The sequence below is a fragment of the Sabethes cyaneus genome, chromosome 3 (genome assembly GCF_943734655.1).
Source record: "Sabethes cyaneus chromosome 3, idSabCyanKW18_F2, whole genome shotgun sequence".
In the NCBI taxonomy this organism is placed as follows: domain Eukaryota; kingdom Metazoa; phylum Arthropoda; class Insecta; order Diptera; family Culicidae; genus Sabethes; species Sabethes cyaneus.
Genome location: NC_071355.1, coordinates 200,098,019 through 200,122,045, shown reverse-complemented (window position 1 = coordinate 200,122,045; position 24,027 = coordinate 200,098,019). Strand labels below are relative to the sequence as shown.

General features: G+C 40.7%; 1 protein-coding gene across 6 annotated transcripts in view; it reads right to left on the bottom strand.

The window, feature by feature from the left end:
* Positions 1–1,498: 1,498 nt before the first annotated feature.
* Positions 1,499–24,027, bottom strand: part of LOC128743226 (tyrosine-protein kinase Btk29A) — a 206,135-nt gene continuing 183,606 nt past the window's right edge. For all 6 annotated transcript variants that reach the window (XM_053839762.1, XM_053839761.1, XM_053839763.1 and 3 more), the window contains 10 exons: positions 21,258–21,649; positions 9,859–9,981; positions 9,269–9,349; positions 8,942–9,201; positions 8,676–8,869; positions 8,442–8,613; positions 8,217–8,385; positions 7,911–8,148; positions 7,710–7,843; positions 1,499–3,834 (listed from right to left, as the gene is read on the bottom strand). In XM_053839762.1, the coding sequence (XP_053695737.1) occupies positions 3,736–3,834; positions 7,710–7,843; positions 7,911–8,148; positions 8,217–8,385; positions 8,442–8,613; positions 8,676–8,869; positions 8,942–9,201; positions 9,269–9,349; positions 9,859–9,981; positions 21,258–21,649 (1,862 nt within the window). In that variant the 3' untranslated portion in view covers positions 1,499–3,735. The remainder of the gene's footprint in view (positions 3,835–7,709; positions 7,844–7,910; positions 8,149–8,216; positions 8,386–8,441; positions 8,614–8,675; positions 8,870–8,941; positions 9,202–9,268; positions 9,350–9,858; positions 9,982–21,257; positions 21,650–24,027) is intronic.

The following is a 24,027-nucleotide window of genomic DNA, read 5'->3' as shown; positions in this document are numbered from 1 at the left end:
CGCTGGAGCGGTCGATGCTAACATATCACACAAGGGTTTTTCTTAGCACCTTGCCGGCAACGCGTCTTTCACTGTTTTCACTGGTTTTCACTACCGCCGCAAGTGGCAGGCTCCGGCCAAGACCGACGGTAGGTTTTTCTTATGTAGCTTCGCGACATCTTAACCGGGGTTTTCGGAGCGAATCAGAATTAAAACAACACTTTGCCTTTTGCTTTTACCAATGTTTTGACGTTTGCCTAAAAGTGTATGGGCTACTAGATCGATTAACGTTTGGTTGCACTGCAAGTAAATTCATGCTTCTCACGGCGCATTTTGCCCCGCTAGAACTTGTTTAAAAAAAATCGTTTAAATCACATAAATAATAATTCAATTAAGCAATTTTACGTTGGCTGCTGGATACCGAGACCATTGTTCAAAACAAGAGCCATTTACAGATACGTAATATTGTTTATTGGTAGCGTAATGTCTTACGAAAAAAGTTGCGAAAATTGTAAGAAATAAGCCTGCAAATAATTTTTTTGTTTTTTCATAGGATTTATGTAATTTAGAAAGCTTATATGCTCAACACAAGTTTGAAATGTAAAATAGAAGCGATTGGCACCTTAATTACAGTTTAAAAGTAAGTAATTCGTGAAATATTACAGCGGCGCATTTTGCCCCGACTGGGCATTTTACCACCAGTTACCCTACTAGCTATGTTCTGGGAGTATAACTTGCTAACTTATCATTTATTTGTGAGTTTAAGGTGGCGTACGATCCAGTCAAACGAAATGACCTGTGACACATAATGCTAGAACATGATTTTCCGACCCATAAAGGACCATTGTCATAATCACTAAAGAAAATAGAGGACGGAGGCTCAGATTATTGCGTCTTCCTCTGGTCTTTGACTGAAACTCTCATTAAAATAAAATTTAAAAAAATATAACAATTCGAAGATCGCAAATAAAACGCCACACTAAAAGCAGAGTCTAGCAGGATTGGGAGATGAATAAACACGTCGGAAACCAAGTATGTGAAAGGAAGAGGCTCAAAGGAGACGCGTGCCTTCCACGGACAGTCACACCACGAACGGCGACAACTTGTTTGGTACTTTGACAGTATTTGCCCTAAAAGACGTGATTGAGAATGAAATCGACTATTGAACATTAAAATTTGTGCGGGCATGTTGGATTTAGGTGTGATTTTTAAATGCATAATCCGCTGTGAAATTATAAAGTTTTTCTAAACGGTAGTTCAACGTCGAATGTTAAAACTTCGTAATATTTTGCCAGTTCGGCTATATGATACCAATGTTCCATGACGTGATACTACTAAGTGGTACATCCAAAGTAATAATGAGTTCACTTCTCTCTGCTTCAACCCACTCTTTTATAATCGTTTGATAATGAATTAATCACACGCACGCTTTTAAATCATTCATATAGAAACCTTCTTTCAATATTCTATTCAGCAAAACCCAACAATTTTTTTTTTTCATATAAGACATATTCGTTCTTTTATCGATTTTATTATTGGTTTATTAGTTTGATCTCGAATAAAAGACATCTATATTAATCCTGCTTCCGGTTTTTATGATCAATCGACGCCACAGCGTGCTGCAACCACCCACTTTAAAAAACGGTTTTTTGAAGAACGGTTTTTGCTCGGTTGCAGTTTGGTTTGCATGGATCGCAAATTAGGTTACCCCCAAACGGACAGGCAGCAGCACTTCGCTAAGTTACAGTTAGCTTCTTGCAATAAAAATGTATATATATGTATATATATATTTTTCGAAAAGTATTCGACGATTCTGCATGAGTTTTACACGGTTTATTTCTGCTCGGTATTTTGTTATTTTAATCCCATATTATTAATCTTTGCTGCTTGTGTGTTTTGATTCACTCTTAACGATAGGTAGTGCCCAACACAAGCAATGTGTTAGATATTCTTCAAATCCTAAGATTATTGGCTTGATTTTGAATCCGTATAGGTAGTTTTTTTATTTATCATACTCATATTCTGATTTGTGTTTTATTTTTCTCTCCTCACTATAGATTTGTTATTAAACATTTATATTCTAGTATTGTAAAAATGGCATTTCTCGATTTCTCATGGATATTTGTGTGTTTGTGTATTGTTGCTTCAGTTTCATGTATCATTTCTGCTGCAAGCATAAATAAGTTTCGAAAAACAAAAATTTTTCCACCAGCTTTTGCTTGTTTTGTAGTGCGCAGCAGCGCAAATCATTTTCAAATTTACTGATTTGTTTAGAACGAAAAAACAAAATGACGCCACATGCAGTAATCATGATCATAAAATAATGAAGTCTAAGAAGAATCTAAATCTAAACAACGAACAAACTTGCAGTTAGAAAATGCCTGTTCGAACTAAGAAAAATGACTACACTCGACGGAAAAAGAAATATACAAAAAGAACAGAAAAACTCCCTCAACATACTCTTTTACTCCTTCAGATTGCTTCGAGTAAACACACAAATAGATTGAATTAAATAAATGTCTTTAAAAACAAACTAAAAGTATTAAATATCACTTATGCTTTCTTGCGTTCGCGTTCTTATCATCAAACTACTGTTATGCTGTCGAATATAATAGTAGTGTAAAATAAACCGTAGTGTGTAATGTTTCCTTAAGCAGAAAAAATACCGCTAATAAAATTGGAAATTTCGTCACCAGTCGCCTAATGAAAGAAGCGCCTATCAATATGTATATGCACAATTGGAAGAGATTACCTCTCTATCGTCACATTGCTTAAACTTCGCGGAATGCCGAAACTGACCAAATTCAATCAATCAGTTTTGAATTAGCTTCGTACACGACATTCCGGCATGTCTTTTTTCTTCTATTCGCTACTCCATCCCATCAATACGATTCTACTAAACTGTGTAGTAATGTTTGTGTCACAAAAATTATTGTTACTTCCCCCCGTTTCAGAGTCAATTTTTGTTTTTTGCTGCAATGGTTTCAATATCGCCGTATAATTGGAAAACTAATGATTTTTGATTCACATTTTTGTTTGCTTTTGTCGTTTCAATTCGTAACATGCATTTTATTCAGTCGGTTGATGCGTATTGTTGCGTATGCTAGTAGAGTTAACAAACTTTGCTTGAGTGCATTCTGGTAGAAATGAGAAGTATATGTTTCACGGTAGGAATTAGCTGTGTTTCCCTGTCTTCCTAGAACGGCACCGAAAAAACAGGATGAGTGGGCTAGTTCTATACTGTACTCTCTCTCCCTCTGTTCTAGTTTTAGTTGTATATTTATAGTAAGTCTATTTATTGGAGTGTACGGTTTTTTTGCGTCAGTTTTCTAGTTTTTGTGTGATACTGTTTCGAGACTGCATTTTCCTATATGAGTGTTACTAAGTTGTCGGAGCAATTATGTTTGGCTTCTAGATGGCAGACAACGGTTCAAATGGTTTCCTATTTTTAAGAGATAATTTGTGTTTGTTTTATATTTTTTTGCAATTGAGATATGGAGATTTTTACGTTTTCCGTGAGCACGATATTTCTAAATATATAAAATACTATCCGCGGCGCTTTTGCAATGCAATATTTATGCGCGAACTGTTGGTTGCTGCAAACAGCTGCCACGGGAGTTATTTTAGTGTTTTAGATGAATAGTAGAGATACTTGAAAACGAAAAGCAGGGTCATCTAGCCACTACTAGGTTGGTAATTCTATGCGTATCTGTGTGACCGTGCTAAAAGGGTTTTTGTTTTGAAACGGTAAACTTTTTAGTCGGTGAGACCTTGAGCAACCGCAGCCAGCTGATCCTTAAGTATTCGGAATCCGGGCCTATCCTCCGGGCTGTGCGACCAGCACTTTTTCATCACCTGCAAAGAAAGATGCGAATACGAATTAATTCATTGAATCAGTTTATTTAAGCAATCTAATGAATCACATTGAAATGTAAAGCAGACAACGTAGATTTTTAAAGAATTGACACGGTGCTTGGTGTGATTAGAATCTTAAAAATGGGAAATAGGCAAAATATTTGCGCCATGTTTCAATAAATTCAATAAAAGTAGAGGATTCTCACATTTGTTAGCTGTTTAACACATTTCTAATAAGCTTAAGAGGCACTTCAATCTGTTTTTAAATGCGCTCATTTGCATGATTGCAAATAACTAGAGAAGAATTCGAAAAACTAGAAATTCCGCTTATTATTCTAACCTATAATAGCTAGCGTACAAACAGGTTTAAATATACAACAATACTGTGGAGATAAAAATAACCTAAACTTGATTTTCCTAATATGTATCAGTGTCCCATGGATGCGTTGAAAAATTGAATTTAAATAGATTTATACAAAAATTAGATTGTGGATTGTTGAAAAAATAAAGCAAAATAAAAATCAGCAAAAAATTCAATTTAACTCGCAGTGAACTACGCACAATCACGGGACTCCTAACAGGACACTGCCCCGCTCTTTATCATTTAAAGAATATCGGCAAGGTATCATCCGATACCTACAAACTGCTTTTGTAACTCTGAACCTGAAAGTTTAGCGCATCTGCTCTGCAATCACGGTATTCCTGAATTAGCACGGTACAACTTCTTCGGAAGTTTCCTTCTGATTCCATATCAGGTATCGAGCCTAAATCCGTAAACTGTGTACAGCATTGTGGGCCAGAGCGGCTTCCCCAGGCAGCTGAGCAAACTGATGAATGATGGATGATGAATTTCGAGTGGATTGTTGAGTTCATTCGAATCACCCAATGGACTTCGTCAAGGTAATGGTCTTTCATGTTTGCTGTTCAACATAGCGCTACAAGGTGTTATAAACCGAGCATAAAAGACTGTACTCGAAAAAACTACGACACTCTTTTTTGTGTATAACTTTTATTGCATGGGTAGGAATTAATGAAATTTTAAGTAAAACTAGTTTGGAGTGTAATGTTTACATGTGCAAAATTTCGCCATAATCTGTCAAGTGGTTATCGAGAAGGCTTCCAAGCAAGAAGTGCTTCGACAGAAAACTATGAGCGCGGTCGGAAAATCCAGGTAGTTCCACAGGCGGATCTCGAAACAGTTGGGAATCGATCATTCGACCGACCCCGTGAAGGTAAGGAAGGTGAGGGATTACTTTAAGCACAGTCCGAACTTTTCGGATCGGGACGTGGCCAAGAAGGTCAATTTTTTGCCTGGTTCTTCTAGCAGACAATGAAGCGGGCCGGACTTCATGTCTTTAAGGTAAGGAGCTGTACCGCGAATGCATAGTAATGGACGATGAAACGTACGTTGAAGCGGACGCCAAGCAGATTCCCGGCCTGTTATTTTTCGTCGGTAAGTTCCGCCTAGATGTTTCAGAAAACGACTTCAAAATTTCATTGACCCATTTAAATGTGGAGAGAATCACTTTTTTTTATCAGCAACAGTTTATTTGTTTGTATAATGGCATCACCGAAACAAACGCATGGAAAAACGGCCTTAAATTTACGGTGTGTAATACCCAAAAAGGATTTAAAGAACGTCTGGTCATCGCCAGGAAACGACAGAAAAGGATGCTGATCCAAAAACTCTTTCGAAAGCAGAGGTTCACTTCAAACGATTGTCATCGAGAACGCGCCAAAACTGGCAGATGTTTTGCCAACTTATGTGCAGAAAATAAAGAAGAAAGCTGGTGTGAGAAATTCAAGGCATAATTTGTATCGGCGCTTATGGAAGTTTTAGAAGAAATTGGATGGCTTCATTATCAAACAATTCCCTGTACAAGTATTTCGTACCTCGTTTGATCGGCAGAGTACCCGGAAGAGCGTAAGATAGAAAAACGGCCGATGATCGCGAAAATGTTCTTCGTATAGCAAGCAATTTAAAAAGTGAAACTTTTGTGACTTGTGGACCAGGTTTGGTGCCTTTTCTGACCCACCTTGGCGAGCTGTCACTATTCGAATTTGACAAAAAGTGGTACAACAACAATGGCATCACCGTGGTTGCCAAGAAGTGGAATTCGATCAATAATCTGGAGCTGATTGAGGAATACTAGTCAATTGTGAAGGACAAAATGAAGAAGAAGGGTAGTAGACACCCTCTAGAGATTTGACTTAGGTATAATACACTTAATCCGTACCCTGGATGGACAACAGAAGCTAACAAGCTTCACAGATATTCTAGACTAAAAGTAATTACTGTCATAACGTCCTAATGGTGTTCATGCGTTCCTAAATGTATCTATTTTATCAAACATCGTTCATGTAACCTACAAAAAACAAAAGTTTATCAGTTGGAGCATTCATATTCCAACAGCAAAGGTGAGCATCAGCTAATCGCGAATTAGCAGGGCTTGTTCGTTCACTTTGACTCAATGTTGATTCATTTGGCAGTACAGTCTCAGTCGAGCAAAATTTGACAAAGCTATATATGGGACATTTGTAGAACCAGTTATTATCTACAATTTTGCTGAATAAAGTTTTACTGAATGCTTTGTATTTACGGTGCTACTAGTACCTTATTAGTGACTAAAAGATTGCTCATTTAGTTACTAATGACGTGCTAGCATTGTAGCATCGTAACTACAACAGATACAGCAAAACTTTATTCAGCAAATTTGAAGATGGTAGCTAATTCTACAAATGTTACATATACAACTTTCTCAAATTTTGCTTGGTTGAGACGGTACTGTCAAATGATAATGAATCAAAATTGAGGCAAAGTGAACGAGCAAGCCCTGCGAATTAGCTAACGAATAGTGTGTTTCATATGTTTACCAATAGTTGAACACATTCGGGAATAAGTAGTTGTTTCATAGCAACGATTTTCCGAAAAATAATCAAAAATTCCGTATATTATTCTGCTGCGAGTAAAAGTTTGGAAGAACCCTCATTTGGAAAACGCTGGTCTATAGTAACATATTTTGCTTGGTATATCCGACATGTGGACTGGATGTGCAATACGCATGTGCCGATCTTTTTAGAATCATTTAAATTCATATAAAAAAATTGGTTTTCTGACAAAAAAATGAATCTAGATCAACAGACTTCAACGATATTTACTTGTATATCGATAAATTAGGGTAAAATGTCCTTCATTTGGCTAAAACTGAAACATAATTTTCGTTTGACATTAAAAGATAGCATCTACTCCAGCGGCAATTGGATCTTTTTTTCTCGAAAAAAAATCCGCTGTGTAGTGATTTGTATAGCGTTTGTAGTTTAGCGGATCGATTTCTTTGATGGTCGTGAACCACTGTGCTAATATTTTCGTATTTTTCTCAAATTTATGTTATTACGAGTTAAAAGTATCCACACGAAAGAACTGTGAATTAGTTCACGTTTGATTTATTCCCTCTTTTTCTACCCCGCATCACCCTCCCCACGCTAAAATCTAAGGGTTGCAGCATATCGCATCCCAATCACTGGTTCGCTTTTTACGACTGTAGTAAACGATGTTGTAACGTTCAATGACGGCCGTAAACAGTTCAGCAGATTCTTCCAGAATGACATAAATGAAACACCGTTATGAGCGCTTCTAGCGACCATACAAGCAGTAATTAGCAATCATCAAAAGATCACAATAATTACGTTGCTTGCTGAATAATGCATTGGTAAATGAGACAATAGAAACTGTGGCAACAGGTGGTAAGTGCCACTCTAAAGCTTTATTACTGCCCATCAGCAAATTCAATTCTTTGATTTGATTTGTCCTTCGATAGAATGGCATTACATAGACTATACGTTGCTCAAGAAAAATCAAGTAACTCAAAACTTACATCATAAATCTCTTTTGCGCATGCTTTTGGTTTCTCTAGTATAATTCCCCGCTGGACACGTTCTACGACTTCCGTGTTCTTTAGGCGACCGTAGGGCATTTTTCCGCATGTGAATACCTCCCACATAAGCACACCTAAAACAAAAGCGAACAGTTAGCGCCGTCAGAATGCACAGCCAAAAACAGCTAATTTTTTTCTTACCATAAGCCCATACATCACTCTTGGACGAAAACCGGGTATAGTTAAGCACCTCCGGCGGTGCCCACTTGATCGGGAACTTGGTACCGCCAGAACTGGTGTACTGGTCGTCGAGCACGTACCGTGCCAGACCGAAATCGGCCACCTTGACGGTATTTTCCGACCCGACCAGACAGTTGCGGGCGGCCAGATCTCGGTGAATGTAGTTGTGCCGCTCGAGATAGGACATACCCTTGCAGACCTGTTGGAAAATCAAGCGATCCAAATAAAATATGAGGTAATTGGGGTTACGAATTTCGTCAATATTACCTGTATGCACATATCCAACAGCATTCCCATATTACCGATCAGAGTTTGCTCGTGCCTTCGCAGATAGTTGAGTAGAGAACCATGTTTCATGTACTCGGTGATGATGTAGATCGGTCGGTGCTTTGAACAAACGCCGTAAAGTTGTACTAGATTTGGATGTTGCAGTTTCCTATAATTCAAACAATTTTAATCCTATTTTCGAAAAGAAAACTAGCAAAAACTTACGTCATAACTTTTGCTTCCTCAATGAAATCGTCCTCTGACATGGTTCCAACTTTCATCATTTTTACGGCTGTATCGATCGAACCACGCCATTTGGCTCGCCGGACTACACCGAACTGGCCGGAACCAAGTTCCTCCAGGATCATCAGTTCCGAAGGATGGATTTCCCATTTATCTAAAGGCATATGGAAAAGATAAATTTATTCGCTCATTATATTAATTCGATTTCGCTTATACCATGTGATAAACCGGCAGTCGGTGGCACTGGTCGATCACACGGGGACGTCTTCAGTCGACATGCCAGACCGCCGGAATTGTGTCGATGGTAGTTAATCAAATCCGGTATCGTTTCACAGCAGTGTTTTTCTGAGAGGTAAAACTCCTGACGAGCGTTCTGTTTAATGTGATAGTGCTTTACATGGGATTGGGGTCTACCCGAAAAAAACGAACAAAAATTTCGATTAGATAACTTCCAGAGGCAGAAAACCAAATCTACAACTCACACTTTGGTATGTAGCGATAGTGTATAGAGGCCTTTGGTGGACGATTTTCTCACCACAAAACAGCCTTCCTTGTCGTTCTGTTTGAGCAGCGATTCAGCTCGCTGCCGGGACATGTCGCCCACGTACCAGTCGTACTTTTGAAGACCGAGCAGTTCCTTCTCCTTGACATAGTTGCTTGGAATGTAACCGATCGTGCCGTGTTGATCTTTGACTTTCCACCAGTGTTCCTGCGAGTCATCGATCACTTCATACTCGGCATTCTAAGGAAATTAGACAGATTAGTAAGATTACTCAGTAAAAAACATGTCGCTCTAGGGTAAAACATACCTTCTCCAATGACAAATCGCCACTTTCGATTGCCTTAAAAGGGTACAGGGCGACGACGATTTTGACCCGTGGCGATACATCCTGCGATAAAACGAATAAAAACCAGAAAAATAAAAAATCAGCTCCTCGTTCAGCAACTAACAGATTTACAAAGTAAATCGTCTACAATGACAGCGGTTTCCGCTATTAACCCGCTTGGTAAGGTAGCAGAATTTTACTGTAGTCGGACACATGAGCGGAAACCTAAAGTGACTATTAATTCAAATAATGTCGACACAAAATGCGCGCAATTAAACAGAAGGTCCGAACATTAGCGAGTGACGGAAAGTGCACTCACGAAATAAAAAAAAAAGCAAATGAAACCTTTTCTTCGTCACGGGAAGCTGAACCGCTGAACAAGGCGATGGCACTGACGGTGGTGATTTTGCGATAAATGCGAATGCAAATTAAATTAGTGACCGTTCGCAAAATTAGGGAAAATTGAAAAGCCAGTTCCAGGCGGGTGACTTAAGTCAGCTCGGACATTTCAGCGCGTTCGTTCTTCATGCGATCTGCGATACCGATTCGCTGTATGTCGGGAGGATTCTCACCTTTGCCTTCGAATTCGGTGTTCCAGGAGCGACTGTCGGTCCACCGGGCATATTTAAATCGCCTCCGTTCGTATGATGACCTGCACCGTTGATGGACGCCGTTTTGAATGAGTGAGTGGGGGACTGAAAGCAAACGGAGAACGAAAAATTAATTGGAATTGTTTTGTTCATAATTTTAATTAGGGATAACTTATATTGAAATGAGAAATCGTTTGAAATATTTAGTTTAGCATTGCAGACGTCGATATTATCCACAAGAATTTAAAAAGTTTTCAAGAAGATTCATTGTAAAAATGTACCGAAGCCTTTAGATAAAAAGGAAAATGTTGCAGGAGTCGCATCACTACTTTATTGAGCCCTGGACCGTTTCGCAGTTTCAGTTACTCGTACTATCTATGCATAATCATTATAAAACTTGTTTCTGAGGCTGCCAGCTTTTTACAATATTGTAAGTCGTGTACCAAAACACGAATTCTGAATTCATACAACCAATGGAGTAGAATCTAAAGAACTAACTAAAAAACTAGGGTTAGAAGGACCCATGAAGTCCTTATGTCTCCGAAAGACTGGAGGCACCAATCGAACGGAAAACTAGTCCCAAAAGTAAAACATCCAGATCTACACCGTCCCCGAAGTCTACAACTTACGTTGGTCCCGGCGTAGTGGTTAGCATTCACGCCTCTCACGCCGAGGACCCGGGTTCAAATCCCAACCCCGCAGAAGTCACGAATGACCAAAAACTGGTTAAAGTGACTATAATCTAAAACAAAAAAAAGTCTATAACTTCTACCGTAATCGTTACTGATACCTGAGTCAATCAGTAGTCAATCCCAAAAATAAAACTCGGCAAAACAAGTTTTGTGTGGGACGCGGCATTGACTTAATACGGGGTGTCTTTAAGTTCCGTGCTTCTCAAAGCACGTGATCAGTTGACCTCTTTTGTTGGTCCTAGTACGGTTGCGGGAGTTTTGTGTGGTAGTGGTAGTCTGCGGCGATGGATATGAAATGGGGAAGGCAAATGAGGAGCATCCAATATAGCTCTTGCTATCCCAAGCCCGTACCTAGCGCCTCCATGCTCTATTGAGTAGCCAAGCTAGGATGTGCGACACTGGGAGGTTCCTGGCTACCTGATCTCAAAATCGAGGTTTTGGGCAGACGGCGAAGCCACACGACCTTATTAATAGGTCAGCATAAAATATGTTATTTTAATTAATTTTTTTCGTTTTAGCTTATGAAGCACCTCCTGCTATATAAAACTTTGGCAAATACGAGTGTTAATACTGCACATGGATATTGAATACCAGAAGAAAAAAAAAATTAATTATTAGAAGCACTTATGGAAACTAAAAGGACGCAACTCTGTTCCATTCGAAGGACTGCTGGTGAGATTGTTCTATTTTTATCCATATATACCACATTTCATAAATAAACTAGAATGGGGAAGAGGGAGGGACCATCAGAGCACTTGTTTGAAGCGGTGGGCCTAGGGAGAGTGAAACAGTCAACTTTCTAGGGTTAATCTTGACCCGATTAACAACACATCGTGGATAATGAGCGAGCTATTCTCCCCACCTGCTGAAGTCATTCTGCATTAAGACGGTTTATTCAACGATTGACTCAGGCAACTTAGCCCTTGAAAGGAGATTCTCTAAATCCCTGGTACGTGTAAGTGATGTTGCTTATCGACCAATTCCCTTTTGGCCCTTCATACAAGAGTTGGGGAGCATGACCAATAGTTGAATATTTTCAACTCTTTTTGACATGATAGGCTCATTGCTAAGAACGGATGTTCTGCTAAGGCAGGTGGTAGTACCATATATTCATATATTTATAGTGGTAACCTGCGGCGACATCCGGGAAATATTCCGTTAAGAGAGAATGAAAACTGAGGATCAGCTCTGCCAGCGCTTCCTGTCAAAGGAGAACGACGTTGACACAGCTCCCAGCACACACGTCATGCAAATGAGGTCGTTCGGCGCGAAACAGTGGAGAAAGCGATCCAGTTGACCGGAAATCCGGAAGTTGTGAAATACGAAATTGGATGTCCAACTTACCGGTGGTAGTTGCTGTGCTAGACGCAGAAGAAACCAGGGAGAAGAAGCAGAAACTTATAAAAATGATCAAGAACCGCTAGCAACGGCACTTCTCTGGATAATTTCAATTATTTGGAAGGAGGTGAAACTACCGGAGGAGTGCATGGAAGACGTAGTCTGTTTCATCTACAAAAAGGGTGACCGGCTAGATTGCTGTAACTACCGCAGCATTACGCTGGTCAACGCCGCCTACAAGGTGTTCTCTCAGATTTTGTTGCGTCGTCTATCCCCACTAGCAAGAGAACTCGTAGGATAGGCGGGATTTTTGGGGCCCGTGCTACTACGGATCAAATCCTCCAGAAATGTCGAGAGTACAACGTGCCCACGCATACGATTCAGAGCAGCATACGATACAGTTGAACGTGAACAGCTTTGGCATATAAGTCACGAATACAGTTTTGCGGACAAACTGATGCGGCTGATCAAAGCTAGCCTGGGACGTGTGATGTGCTACGTGCGCGTTTCGGAGACACTCTCAAGTCCTCTCGAATCACGCAGAGCGTTGCGGCAAGGGGATGGATTGTCCTGTATGTTATTCAATATCGTTTTTGAAGGTGTGATCCGGCAAGCGAGCATCGTAACGAGCGGTACAATTTTCAGCAAGAGTAGCCAATTCCTAGCCTTCGCAGACGACCTCGACATCATTACTAGAAACCTTGGGACGGCGGAGGCTAGAAGGATTGGGTTACGAATCAATGCGTCAAAAACCAAATATATGGTAGGAAGAGGCTCCAGAGAAAGCAACGTTTGCCTCCCACGGACAGTGACTATTGACGGCGATGTACTGGAGGTTAATAAGGAGATTCAACGATTCAAGCATTCAAACTGGAAATTGAGCCTACTTTACCCTTCGCAAGACGCTTCGATCAAGGAAACCGCACAAAGCTGACAATGTACAAAACGCTAATCAGACCGGTAGTTCGCTACGGACTTGAGACAGTAACTTTGCTTACTTGCCGTATTTGAACGAAAGGTATTGCGGACTATTTTTGGCGGAGTACAAACGGATAGCAGAGAGTGGCGTAGGTGTATGATCTATGAGTTGCAGGCACTACTTGGATTTCCATCGAACACCTGGCGAAAGTCGGGCGACTACGGTGGGCCGGCCACATCGCAATGGTGCCGGACGACTGTGCAGTAAAATCCGTTCTCTTCAAGAACCTCACCGGCACCAGGAATAGAGGGGCTCAGCGGGCTGGACGGCTCGAACATGCTGAAGCCGACTTGCGTGTGCCTAGACGCGCAACGAACTGGCGACGAGAAGCCCAGGACCGAGTATACTTACTTACTTACTTACTTACTTAGATGGCTTGCCGTCCTAAGACAAAGCCTGTTGAACAAAGTTTCTCCATGTAACTCGGTTGAGGGCTACCGCTCTCCAATTCCTCGGACACCGAGTACTCTCCGCCAGATCTCGCTCCACCTGGTATAACCATCTTGCTCGCTGCGCTCCTGGTCGTCTTGTTCCTACCGCATTTGAGGCAAACGCCATCTTTGCAGGGTAGTTGTCCGGCATTCTTGCAACATGCCCTGCCCATCGTATCCGTCCAGCTTTAGCCACCTTCTGGATACTGGGTTCGCCATAGAGCATAGAGGGTTCGTCATGGTTCATCCTCCGCCTCCATACTCCGTTCTCCTGTACGCCGCCGAAGATCGTTTTTAGCACTCGTCGTTCAAAAACTCCGAGCACTCGCAGGTCTTCTTCGAGCATTGGCCATGTTTCATGCCCGTAAAGAACAACCGGTCTAATAAGCGTCTTGTACAGGGTGCTTAGTCTTTGTACGGGAACTTAGTCTACTCGACCGCAATTGCTTGTGAAGCCCGTAGTAAGCATGACTTCCGCTGATAATACACCTCCGAATCTCATCGCTGGTATCATTGTCCGCCGTTACCAGTGAGCCAAGGTAGACAAATTCGTCGACTACTTCAAACTCTTCACCGTCGATCAATATACTACTACCCAAGCGGCGTCGTTCGGCCTCGGCTCCGCTGGCCAGCATGTACTTTGTTTTAGACGTATTTACCTTTAACCCAATTTTTTCTGCTTCGCGCTTTAGTCTGGTGTACTGTTCAGCCACCGCCACAGATGTTTTGGCGATAATATCCATGTCATCGGTAAAACAGACGAATTGACTAGATTTGTTGAATATCGTGCCCCGTGTGTTGATATCCGCTCGGTTCATAACACCTTGTAGCGCTATGTTGAACTGTAGGCATGAAATACCATCACCTTGACGATGCCCTCTGTGTGATTCGAATGAACTTGACAATCCAACCGAAATCCGAATACAGCACTGTGTACCATCCATCGTAGACTTAATCAGTTTGATGAACTTCCTGGGGAAGCTGTTCTCGCCCATGATTTTTCATAGCTCTTTCCGGTCGATGGTATCATATGCGGCTTTGAAGTCAACGAACAAATGATGCATGGGAACTCTGTATTCACGACCCTTTTGGAGGATTTGCCGCAGTGTAAATATTTGATTCGACTTCGATGAAGCCGACGAAGCCGGCTTGATAAGTACCCACAAATCAGTTCGCAATTGGTGATAGTCGGCGGAAAATGATTTGGGACAGCACTTTATAGGATGTATTGAGAACGGTGATCGCTTGATAGTTTTCATAGTCCAACTTGTCACCCTTTTTATAGATCGGGCAGATAACCCCATCTTTCCACTCCTCCGGTAGCTGTTCCGTATCCCAAATTCTAACAATTAGTCGGTATATACAAACGGCCAGTTTTTCTGGTCCCATTTTAATAAGCTCCGCTCCGATGCCATCTTTCCCAACTGACTTGTTGTTCTTTAGCTGCATGATGGCCTCTTTAACTTCGTCTATCGTTGGGGCTGGCACCGTTTGTTGCACTGTCGAAATTGCTTTCCCCGCCGCCATGGTTCTCCGCCTGGGCGCCATTAACCCTCTAACGGGTAAGACCGTCTGTAGACGGCCTTCGCTTTTGGAGTACCAGAGCCTCATACGAAATTTGTTCTTAATTGGCAATATGCAAAATGTGTTCAGAACAGATATCTTGACATTTTGATGATAATATCACAATATTCTGACTATGCATTCAAAAGTTATCGTCTTTCAAAAACATAAATTCTGAAAAAACCCGAAAATAATTAATGCGCGAATATTTCCTTTTTTTCTTTTGAAGGAAAAGGACTTCTAGAACAAAATGATTGACCTAAAAATTTGTCTATGAGTAAATTTCATGTTTTATTTCAATTTTGTAATATATCTGAATTGAAAAAAATCTGAGCAGAGTGTTAGGCATGAAAAAAGAAAAAGAGAAATTGGGCTTTTTTTTTATTTGGCGCTCCTCCAGATAATTATTTTTGCATGAAAATCAGAACTTAAAGTCTTTTTGTGTGTACTTTCATGATAATATAGTCATTAGCTTGATCACATCGTTTTTACGGTGTTGCCAGTTAAAGGGTTAAGGTGTTCGTCGAAGTGCTGCTTCCACCTATCGGTCACCTCAGGATCGTCCGTCAGAATACTGCCAGTCTTATCCCGACACATTTCGGCTCGCGGCACAAAGCCTTTGCGGAATCCGTTCAGTTTCTGGTAGAACTTTCGCGTTTCCTGAGAACGATGCAGCCGCTCCAACTCTGCATATTCCTAACCTTCCAGGCTTGAATGCAGCAGACGACGGGACCAAATAGGAGAGTACTTCTGACCTGAGCAACTCTAGCCGTAGGTGTTGAGGGCCAAACTTCCTTTGAAAGACAAGAAAGGAATGGCCAACAACGCCGCAGTCCATCAGAATCATCGATACGGAGCTTCGACTGCATCTTCACCTACATATCAAGATTTTCGAGCGAATCGTCGTTACGAGCTGATTCAGCAAATGGCTTGGCGTGCGTATTCTGAGCTATCAGGAACGTGCAGCATACAATGATTAATACTTCCAAAGCCTGCGGATCTCTCTCCGTGAACGAGCCAATTCTTGCCAGTTCATTGACAGCAGCGCCGCTAATCCCGTTATTTTTCCTCGGGAACCTAGCATCACCTTGAAGAGTTTCCATTTTATCCAGTCCGCTATGGTTCAAAAGTTCACCAATAACTGTGGTCCACAGGGCCAAGGGGAAAACTTGGGTTCGGATCCAGTTATAATTGGCTTCCAATATAGCCTGATCTGCGGATTCTCCTGCTTGGGTAAAGAGGAACGTTGTACAAACTTAATAAGCTTTGATTCAATGACCCTCCATACCTAATTTTCCGCTCTTTTTTCTTCACGTCGTGTTTCGCCCTGAAGGCTGGAGATACTATCAAGATACTGCGGAGTGCAGATGGAAGACCTTCGTTTCATACTGGACTCCAATCTTGTTTTGATTTGATTATTTATACTGATGTAGACAATATCCAAACAATAGTTCAAAATAATGCACGTAGTGGATTGAATATCCAACAGAAAACGGAAAAGTTTCTTCGTTATAATCAGTGATTAAAATTTGTATAAAGCGGAAGGAAAACAGTTTTCCACTAAAACAGAGAGTTGATAATTATAATAGCCCGTATGAATGAAACAGTTCAATGGTTTTATTCATACGGCCTAATATCTCGTTTGTTCTCGTGTTGTTCGAGTATCAAGGGCAGTCTCGAGTCCCTTTGGATCTCGAAGAGGGTTACGGCTAGGTGATGGGTTTTCATGTTTGCTGTTCAACATCGCTTTGGAGGGTGTGATAAGAAGAGCGGGTATAGACACGAGTGGCACGATATTCACGAAGTCCGTCCAGCTTCTTGGATTCGCTGACGACGGACGTTGACATCATTACACGTACCTTTGAGAGGATGGCGGACACGTACATCGGACTGAAAGCTGAAGCCAAACGGATTGGACTTGTCATTAATGTATCGAAAACAAAATACATGAAAGGAAGAGGTTCTAGAGAAGTGAATGCTGACCTCCCTCTCCGGATTCATTTAGACGGTGATGAAATCGAGATGGTAGAAGAGTTCGTGTATCTGGGCTCACTGGTTACCGCAGACAACGACATCAGCAGAGAAATACAAAGACGCATTATGGCAGGAAATCGTGCCTACTTTGGACTCCGTAGGACGCTGCGAACGAACAAAATTCGCCACCGCACGAAATTAACAATCTACAAGACGCTGATTAGACCGGTAGTCCTTTACGACCATGAGACATGGACTATGCTCGTGGAGGACCAACGCGTCCTTAGTGTTTTCGAACGGAAGGTGTTGCGCACGATCTACGGCGGAGTGCAGATGGAAGACGGAACGTGGAGGAGGCGAATGAACCATGAATTGCACCAGCTGCTTGGGGAACCACCCATCGCCCACACCGCAAAAATTGGTCGCCTGCGATGGGCTGGGCATGTCGTGAGGATGTCGGACGACTGCCCGGTTAAAAAAGTTCTCAATAACGATCCGACTGGAACGAGACGGCGGGGCGCGCAGCGAGCAAGATAGATCGATCAAGTGGAAGGCGACCTGCGGACTCTACGTAGACTACGTGGCTGGCGAATTGCGGCCATGGACCGAGTGGAATGGAGACGACTTCTTCGTACAGCAGAGGAAACCACGGCCTGGAGCTGATTAAGTAAGTCCAAATATCTCGTTTCCTTTCTTCCTGAAAAACATTTATCCTCTCTCATTGGAGCATGATAAATATAAATCGCAGATAAAATTGGCGCGAAACTCTAATACAATAATAGATTTATATTTTTTGTCGGAAGGTTTGACCACTGCGACCATTATTTTGATCTATTGTAGTTTCGATTGGTTTATTTCTCTCTCACTCTTGTTGGCAGGTTGCTTGGTAAAACAAAGAGAGTAGAAACTTACGAAAATTTAAAAGTAAACAAATCATGATCGTGTATTTCTTGGGATAGAGGAAAATATTGGTCGTCGATCAAAGCGGTCAACTAAACAACTTAATTAGCAGGCAACCCGATCAGGAGGACCTAACAACATTATAACAGATCTTGTTATTTTGTTATCAAATTTTCTAACAGTCGTTATTAATTTGATATATTTGATCATATTATAACAACCGTTGGTATAAATTAGCCTCCATAAGTGGTTCAAATATCAAAAATTATAACTAAACTGCCTCTAATTAATACCTAATTCATAACAAACCATGTAATGCTTTTATCTTAATTGTAACACACTGTGTAAAAGGTTAATTGTCAACATATCGAGATATTCCAAAAATAACACAGCTAATAAGGATATATTAGCAAGTATTAGTAACTGTGAAGTGACGTATTTAATATACTTTTAAAATGATGATGGTAATTAAAATAAGTTTTGCAAGTAACATATTTTGTTATAAAAGTAATTTGCAAGTAACATTGTTATTAAAACGAAATGTGTCATATAGCTCATTCATAACTCAATGTGCTACTTGTATCTGAATCTGTTACAAACTTGAATTTGCTTCCTAATTAGTTTATTTTCGATTTGTAACATAATATCTTAAAAATATCAAAACGTGTTATAAAACAGATATAATCTTGATATGGCCTCCTGTTCGGGAAGGTTCCCATATGTCGGGAAGTTTGCTAATCGTCTTTTTACCGAAGAACTAGATGATCAATTGTGACTACAATACTGCATTTTTGCATACGGAAAGCGAATAAAAAATGTTCGAAACAATAAACCGTCGGTTTTTTTCAGGATAATGCGCCAACCCCCAAAGCAATGAGAACACTACGTAAAGGGTGTCCCACATCAAATTGCACCACGGAAGAAACGCTGTATAAAATTACCCATTGGAAGCTCCTTAACTCTCTCATCATGGATTATGAAACTTACGTCAAGGCGTACTTTCGGTAGCTTCTGGAGCTACTGTTCTTCACCGTCCAGTATAAGTTTGATGTTCCATAGGAAGTAAAGAAACAGAAACTTTCAAAGTTTGCCAAGAAATACATGATTTGGTAAGCGATCTGCACAAGTGGGAAACAGAGTGGGTCGTTCGTGACTACCGGGACTGTAAACGGGCAGATCTACCTCAAGGGGTGTCTACAGAAAACTCTGCTTCCTCTGTCGAAGCAACACGAGGGCCCTACGATCTTCTGGCCGAATCTACCTTCGTGCCAATATTCAAAAAATGTATTGATGTGGTACGAAGCCAACGGAGTCACTTTCGTACCCAAGGACATGAACGCCCCCAACGCACCGGAACTAAGGCCCATCATAAACTACTGGGCTAATATGAAGCAGGCAATAGGAAAACATCCCAAGGAGGTCAAATCTGAGGAAGACATGAAGAAAAAGTGGGTTCCCTACAGAAGAAACTGCAGCCAAATGTTGTACAAAACTTTTTGAGTGGAGTTAAACGTAAGGTGCGAGCATACGGTTATGCTATTAAAGTTGAATGAAATAAATATGCCAAAAGCTTACTAATGGGTTATATTTTATTGTCTGAATTTTGAAAAGGATCAGTCAATTAGGTAAATTTCTACGGCGTTTTTTTCCGTGGTGCAATTTGATGTGGGACACCCTTTAATGAAGCCGTATAGTATACCAAATCTGGCCAATCTGACCTCTACCCTTTCGCAGATCTCTAAGATCCCAATGCAAAAAGACGTAGTTATAGCTGTAAGCTGCAAATGAAGCCATTTTGAGGCCTATGACAACCTAGTCTATGAGAAACACTAAAATGATTGTGTGGTTATTAAAAGTGACTATGTTGATGTTTTTTGTGTATGCCAAAAGGGCATTGGGCCACTGCGACAGTCTTAATGATAGTCTGTTGTAGCAAAAACATGACCATTAAAATCGAACATACATTGCCTTGAAGGTGTTTTTATTGATTAGTCCCATACTTAATGACCTACATTCTATTTAACGTGTTTCATCTTAGATGTAAATATTAACCACTGAACTTATGCTTATGTTAAATTTGCAGTTTTCGCAAATGTTGTAAGAATTAACTCATATTTGCAAAGGTTAAAAGCACAGGGAAATGCTTAATGATTATGTAACCCAACTTTGATATTTATGAATTTTCGATACAAATCAATCGACGCCATTAAAGTATCTAAAGAATAAATTGCAATTTAACTCTGTTCTCGATGCAATAAACCTGGTGTATTCAAATTTTAGTTTCTACTGCTTCAAGAATGAAAACTCAGGCAGTATTACTGGTTTTGAAATCGTTATAACCCCTACATAAATCCAAAAGAATATATTTCAAAAACCGATAAATTTTGAAAACCAACGCAAAAACACAAAAACAAAAATAGACCAATCGGTAGTATTGCTTTATAGAATGATTCTACTTTGGACGTCAGAGTGGCTTCGAACAACAACAGAGCATCCTCCAGCAATCAAACTAAACCACGACGAAGGATGGAACCGCGATATTTGATACTTTTCGCCACCGACTCGCACAGCAAGCTTCTTGCCACGTCGACGCACCCGCCGCACTGGCTGTTTGGAATGTGTGTTTCGATCGTTTGAAGGCGTTTCCGCTTGTTCATGAAGAAGGTATGTTTTTTTTCGGCTCAAATGGCAATATGGTGGAATGGCGCAGCATCGAACGGACTGCACCCCGCTTCATCGTCCGCGCGTCGACTCGCGAGTCTTGCGCTGAGAACAGAAGACCATCTTCGAACGACGATCGTTATCCTCAAGAGAAAAAAAATCCATCTACCTATATATAGGTTTTTTTTTGCTTCACATTTCGATATGTAGGTTGAGTCACTTTGTTGTACTCATATGAGGCGCGTTTTTCTTTCCTCTGCATATATGATTACCAAATTCCTATTTGGGTTCAACACGGTAAATTTTCTCACGATTTGGTGGAGTCCAGTCCAACCATTATTTTCCAGTGTCGTTTTGCTTCTGGCAGTTTTGTTTTCCATTCTATACACAACAACACAATTCGGAGAGTGAGTGATGGGATTCAATTTTTATGATGCACAAAAAACTGCCACTAATCACTCCCAAAGCTTGATCGGTTTTCTAAACCGAATCGAAGAAGCGTCCGGTCAATGCTGGGGATGGAGATTGTTAATGGTTGTTTTATTCTCGGAATCACGTGCATCTTTTTAGTAGCCCAATTCCAATGCCAGTCAGTGGAGGAAGATTTAGATCGGAAGGCGGTTGATAAGCTAACCGTGATAATTATCCTGTTGGAAATTTTAATTGAGGCATTGATAGATCTATAAGATGTGGCCACTTTCGTTCCAGTTATTCGATGGAGAGATAACGTTGTTCGATAGCAATGGGCAATTTATTTTTTGTTTTGTATTTACAGCTTGGAACAACAGTGAAGCATAAACGAGCAGAAAACAAAAATTATTTAGGGTAGAAAAATTTACTAACCTGTGGCTGTACGAAGGTGGGCGTTATGTTGCCCAAACTACTGGAACTGCTGTTCAGGAGGTGTGACTGGGAAGACTGTTGATGCTGGAGCTGCTGTTGCTGCTGCTGTTGATGTTGCAACGACGGGGAGTGGGACGTCTGCTGCTGCTGTTGCTGCTGAGGTACCCCCGCCTGGAGCTGTTGCTGCGATGGAGAATGCTGCTGCAGTTGGGATGATGGTGACTGGTTGCCCTGCTGCTGCTGCTGCTGCTGGTGCTGCTGCTGTTGAAGAAGCGTTCGTTCCGATACGGAGCCGGTGATGAGATGTGATACCTGCAGATGACCGTTGGGAAGGCTCTGCGTGTTCGGACTGGTGCTGCGGGTCGAGTTTTGGGCGGGTGAACTTCCGTTACCTGAAGATAGAGAAAAGAATGGAGCATGAATGGTTGAGATTTTTCGCTTGATCGTTTTGTATCGGCTTGGAATTCGCGTGTGTGTATGCCCTCGATGGGACGGTATTTCACCGCGGGCCCTCACTTCATTCATTAGTTATCTGATTCGCAAAGATGCGTTTTCATTCATTCTTTCGATGGCGATCGCGTGGAATGTATAAGCCCGGGATTGCAAGCAATTACGCAAATATGCCAAGGGGTAGGTCCAAGGGCGTAATCAACGTTATAGCGTATGAAATCGTCACGATTTTCGCTTGCAAGCTGGTACCTTTTTTCTGCGCTGGGAATGCCCTGAGGAAGCATTCCGAGTTGGCGTTTCGCGATGGAAGATATGAAATATGTGCATCGCGGCAAATCGGAGTAATTATAAAACTGCTGGAATGTGAATAATAACAAAGTCACTCAGTGTATTCAGAAACGGAAATTCCACCGACTAAAATGTGTGAACCGTGTTTCAGTGGCAAGGATATCGGGAGGAATTAATTTGTAGGAATAGCTGTCCATGACACATAACTCATATGGAAAACGATACTTCTTTATTTGATTTTAGTGAAATCTCGAATATTTAATCTGCATAAATTTATGGTTTAGGCGTTCAAAAATCCTTTTAAATCACAACTTTGAACTGTTTTTTTATATATTAGAGAATTAAATAATATTTGATTGGATTGTGACTACTTGTTAATATCATAATTATCAATTAAAACTGATGTGTATCAGCAGAAAAAATAACAACAATTCTGCTTTTAATCTAATCGATTAAAATAAGTCTGCAATTTGCGATCATGCAGCTTTCTTGCATTGTTACGTTTCAAGGCTGACGGCTCTTGCTTAAGCCGAAAGTGCAAAACGGTTCCACGCAATCGCCCGTTCGTAGAAAAATAAATAATAATTTAAAAAATCCACCTTACAGTTGGTATGTGATTTTCTCGTTGAATTAATCATGAACTTGAAATGAACAGTAATAACGAACTTATATTTGAAGAAAATTAGACCGGGATTCGAATGTGTCTCAATCATCGATCAAAAGTATCATTAGACATGGCTGGCAGCTCGAAGCATATATAAAGCAGCGGGTTCACAGAACAACGGAGAAGCAAAAGCCGGTTAGAAGGATTAGAAATAGGTAGCTGCTTAGACGGCACAACGGAAATTTTTGATTTGTCCATACTAAAAATATCCCTTTCATTGCTAGTAACAGACAAAACACGATGCGTCTCCATTCCACTATCGCAACTTTATTTCTATGAAAAATTATGTCTTTAAACCCTCTATATCATACTTTTCTGAATTTTTCATATATTCTATATGAAGAAAAAATACGAAAAGTGGGTATAAAAGGGGGAAGGCAATGAAGATGCGTCCAACATAGCTCTAGCCTACCCAAGTTCCTATCTAGCACCTCCACGTGGTCATACCCGGTCATGCGGCGTGGATCCCGGCTGGCTGATCGTAGTTTTGGGCAGACGGCCGATCCACCCGGCTCCGTTGATAGGTAAGCCCCAACATATATTCTAATTGTTTGTTTCGTTTTAGCTCGTCAAAAACCTACTATACAATGGAAACATTTACCGTAAAACTGGCTAATAATGTACATGGATATCGTTGGGTTGTTGTACATATAGGATTGATGGAAACTCAAATGATGGCATCATTATGATGCAACTATATCTGATGCAAAGAACTGCTGGTGAGCTCGTTCTATTTTTCTCCATATTAATTTCATTTCATTATATATCAAATATATATCAAATTATATATATGTGGTAAATTCATTATATGCATTATATGATAAATTCATGAATACAGAGGCATCATATGAGTGAAAGATGGAGTGAGGAGTCAACCGGAATCACTAGGAGGAAATTCCTGAAGATCTGAAACAATATTTATGTTGCACTCTTCGAACAAACAAACCATCACGTGGGTTAAAGCTGGTGCAGCGAAATTGATTGTTACATGGAAGGATCCTGATACTGGAAGGAAATTCTTATAATCCCGGAATGCGCACAAGTGTCTTTGCTTGTGGGTCCGCCCAATCCCTTTTGGTCCTTCTACAACAGCTTTAGTGTGAAATCCATTTGACAATCAAATTTGGATCTACTGTAAGTCTACCCATATACACTGGCAGGACCTTGAACTGATGGTGAATTTCCCCCCATACATACATTAATACATACATACATGAAAAAAATACGAAAAATGGGAAATACGAAAAAAATCTTTGGACTTACACTCAATGAAAACACAATTTCAATGAAGATTTTACATATTTTCGCAATCATTTACTATATACCTTAGTAATTAACATAAATACCATGCATTTGATATTATTCATT